This window comes from Quercus robur, chromosome 5, assembly GCF_932294415.1.
Source record: "Quercus robur chromosome 5, dhQueRobu3.1, whole genome shotgun sequence".
In the NCBI taxonomy this organism is placed as follows: domain Eukaryota; kingdom Viridiplantae; phylum Streptophyta; class Magnoliopsida; order Fagales; family Fagaceae; genus Quercus; species Quercus robur.
Window position 1 is genome coordinate 43,977,692 of NC_065538.1, and position 2,892 is coordinate 43,980,583.

Sequence of the window (2,892 nt, forward strand, 5' to 3'; positions counted from 1 at the left end):
TTGTGGATAGACGATCTATTACTGGTATGGTAGTGTTTTTTGGTAATTCCCCTATCACTTGGTTTGCTAAGAAACAGTGCACTGTGTCTCATTCTTCCATAGAGGCTGAGTATCGTGCTTTAGCTTTTACTATAGCTGAGTTGTATTGGCTTCGAATGCTCCTTAGAGATTTTGGCATTTTTCTTCCTCAACCTCCGCTTCTTTGGTGTGACAATGTTAGTGCTTTGGCCATTGCCTCCAATCTTGTATTTCATGCTCGCATAAAGCTCATCGAGGTTGACAACCATTTTGTTCATGAAAAGGTCCTTAAGCATGACTTGCTAATTAAATTCATTTCCACTCATGATCAACTTCTTGATCTTTTTACCAAGGGTGTTCCCTCTCCTTGGTTTAATTGGCTTACTTCCAAACTTATGTGGAAATTCCCCATTCGTTTGAGGGGGGATGACAGTGCAAGCTCAGAATCAATTATTGAAGGAGAAGAATCAAATGTTCCAACAGCTAGTTCTCAGTCCAAAATGGTGTTGTGTAGTAAAGTGGTTAGACACAAAACATGCCTAAAGTGTAACGGTGTCGTTTCTCATTAAACCCAACGGTGCCGTTTTGGATTGTATTAGTTATTGAAGGTCTGAAGGATCATGCACGTGTAAGGATTTGTTATGACTCATGTGAGATGGTTACAAGTCTGTTATACCAGACTCTGTTGGGCTTCTCTCTCCCTTCTTCTCTGATGTACCTATATATATGAGTATCTATTCACTTGTAAAGTGTTGTATTGTATTGTTCTCTTTCATAGCAATAATACTTGAGCTTTTCCAATGTATTTTTCAGTCTCTGTTTTTTCATTTCTGTTTTGGTTAACACAGTAACAGTGAGATAGAGAGTGGTTTTTTCACTCTCTCTCTCTCTCTCTCTCTCTCTCTCTCGTGGGTTTGTGAATCGGATTGTAGATGAGTTATAATTTGGTACCAGGTTAGGATTAAGACTCTTTTTTTTTTTTTTTTGTCCACAAAAGCTTGGCATAACCATTCAAAACAAAAATTATGGACGAACTATCAAAAGCTACATAATTCAAACCTAGGCATTTTAAAGATAACTTTTCAAAATTTTTGATCAATTACAATTACAATTACTCCTCCTCTACGATGGTCCCCCTCTCACTAACATATATGTCGTCAAGGAATTTCCGGATATCCTTGTTCTTCACATGGTTCTGGTTTATCAAGGCAACAGAACGAGAGACTAGTTCGATGTCGTTCCCATTCAGCACAAGCTCATCCTTGACCTTCTCAGATCGGAGAATAGTGACCCCATCAAGCATATCCACCTTCCTTACCTTTTTTTCTCCAAGAAAATTCCTGATCTCAATAGACTTGCTGTTGGGTGCCTTACCATGTGGGTCTAGCCCACTTGCTTGCCATGCCTTGTCAAAGCTCATTTATGAGCTTGGTTCCAAGAGTCTTCAAGTTTAGCTTTCCATTTAATGAGAAGTGATGCAAAGCTTCCAAAGTTAGCATGCCATTTCTTGGGCAGTGACTTAGGCGTGTGAGACACGCTGAAGAAAAAGAAAAAGAAGAAAAGGCCATTTGGCCTTGTAGAGTGCTGAAGCAAGAAACATAGAGCCACATTCGGCCAGTGTGTGTGAGTTCTAGAGAGAGCAAAAACACAAAAAGATATTCAGCCATTTTGAGAGGTGCAGTCCGTGTGAAGAAATAGAGAGAAACACAGTGAGAGTGTGAGAGAGTGAAAAAGAAAAATAAGACATTTTTCTTTACTCAAGTTACACACAAGTAAGATAAATTGGTGGAGTTCTCATGGAGTTTTTGAGTGCTACAACCATGGAGAGTTGGAGTATTCAGAGGAAGATTTTGCTACTGGCTTTTTGGTGAGATTGTATTTACTCCTTGAGATTTATTTGTCGTATATCCAATTTATTGTGAACACAAGTTTAGCATAAACTTGATAGTTATAATCTCTATTTCATAGTGGATATTTTTCGGAGCTACCTCGTGGTTTTTCCCTCTACATTAGAGGGTTTTCCACGTAAGATTTGGTGTTCTTGTGTGATTGTGTTTATGTGGTGCTTGTTGAAATTTTTTTTTTGTTTCCATAATATTGATATTGCTTGGTAGTCATTAATTTTAATTCACACATAGACATACAAGGGATTAGGATTTTTCCCCAACACTTGCTGGTGTTGGTGATACTGGCATTGATGGGGAAATGAGCATAAACGAACCTCATCTTGTAACGGTAACCCTTGATGACACCGATGATGAGATTCTTGATGTGGCTGAGTGCGGTGTGGATGGCTGTGGAGGTCTTCTTAGAGCCGAACCAAGCGTCGATCTTCAGCTTTCGCTTCCTATTATCCTTGTTAGTAATGAGATCGAAATCCAAGTTCAAGTGCTTGAAATTTCTGATGAACTTGCCACGTGGGCCTTCCACCTCGATGGCCTTAGTGTTCACCTTGATCTTGACCCCATCTGGGATGTCCATGGTCTCAAATGACAAGATGGTCTTCATGGTGTGTCTCTCTCTCAAAGTCTAGCTGCGCCTCTCTGAGAATGAAAAACAATGAGGTGGTGGTGGTAGCCGGTTAGGATTAAGACTTGAATTAGAATGAGTCAATCTTTTTTTGATGTGTAAATTCATTTTATTAATTTTTTACTTAAAAAATTGCCACATCATTAAAAACAATGCCAAGTCATTGTTTTGTTAGTCACATAAATAACTCCACTAACAGCAATTAGTAAAATGATTAATACAACTCAGTTTTAAAACTTGAGGGACCAATTGTGCTCGCTTCAAACTTAAGGGACCGATTGTGAACACAGGGTAAATTTGAGGAACCAATAGTGTAGTTTCACCTATATTGAATGTAGATTGCAT

The 2,892-nt window shown here is 38.8% G+C and overlaps 1 protein-coding gene across 1 annotated transcript; it reads right to left on the bottom strand.

Annotated features, from left to right (window-relative positions):
• Nucleotides 1-1,108: 1,108 nt before the first annotated feature.
• Nucleotides 1,109-2,586, bottom strand: LOC126729086 (60S ribosomal protein L9-like). Its single transcript, XM_050434815.1, has 2 exons — nt 2,189-2,586; nt 1,109-1,376 (listed from the first exon to the last, which is right to left on the bottom strand). The coding sequence occupies exons 1-2, from the start codon at nt 2,524-2,526 to the stop codon at nt 1,130-1,132; spliced, it is 585 nt and encodes a 194-aa protein (XP_050290772.1). The 5' UTR covers nt 2,527-2,586; the 3' UTR covers nt 1,109-1,129.
• Between the last annotated feature and the right edge of the window lie 306 nt (nt 2,587-2,892).

What these genes read in the sequence shown, in the direction of transcription:
- LOC126729086 (XM_050434815.1), bottom strand. Translation starts at nt 2,526, where the DNA reads ATGAAGACCATCTTGTCATTTGAGACCATGGACATCCCAGATGGGGTC. An exon ending in AGTATCACCAACACCAGCAA is followed by an intron (nt 1,377 to 2,188) that starts GTGTTGGGGAAA and finishes GGCACCCAACAG; the next exon opens with CAAGTCTATTGAGATCAGGA.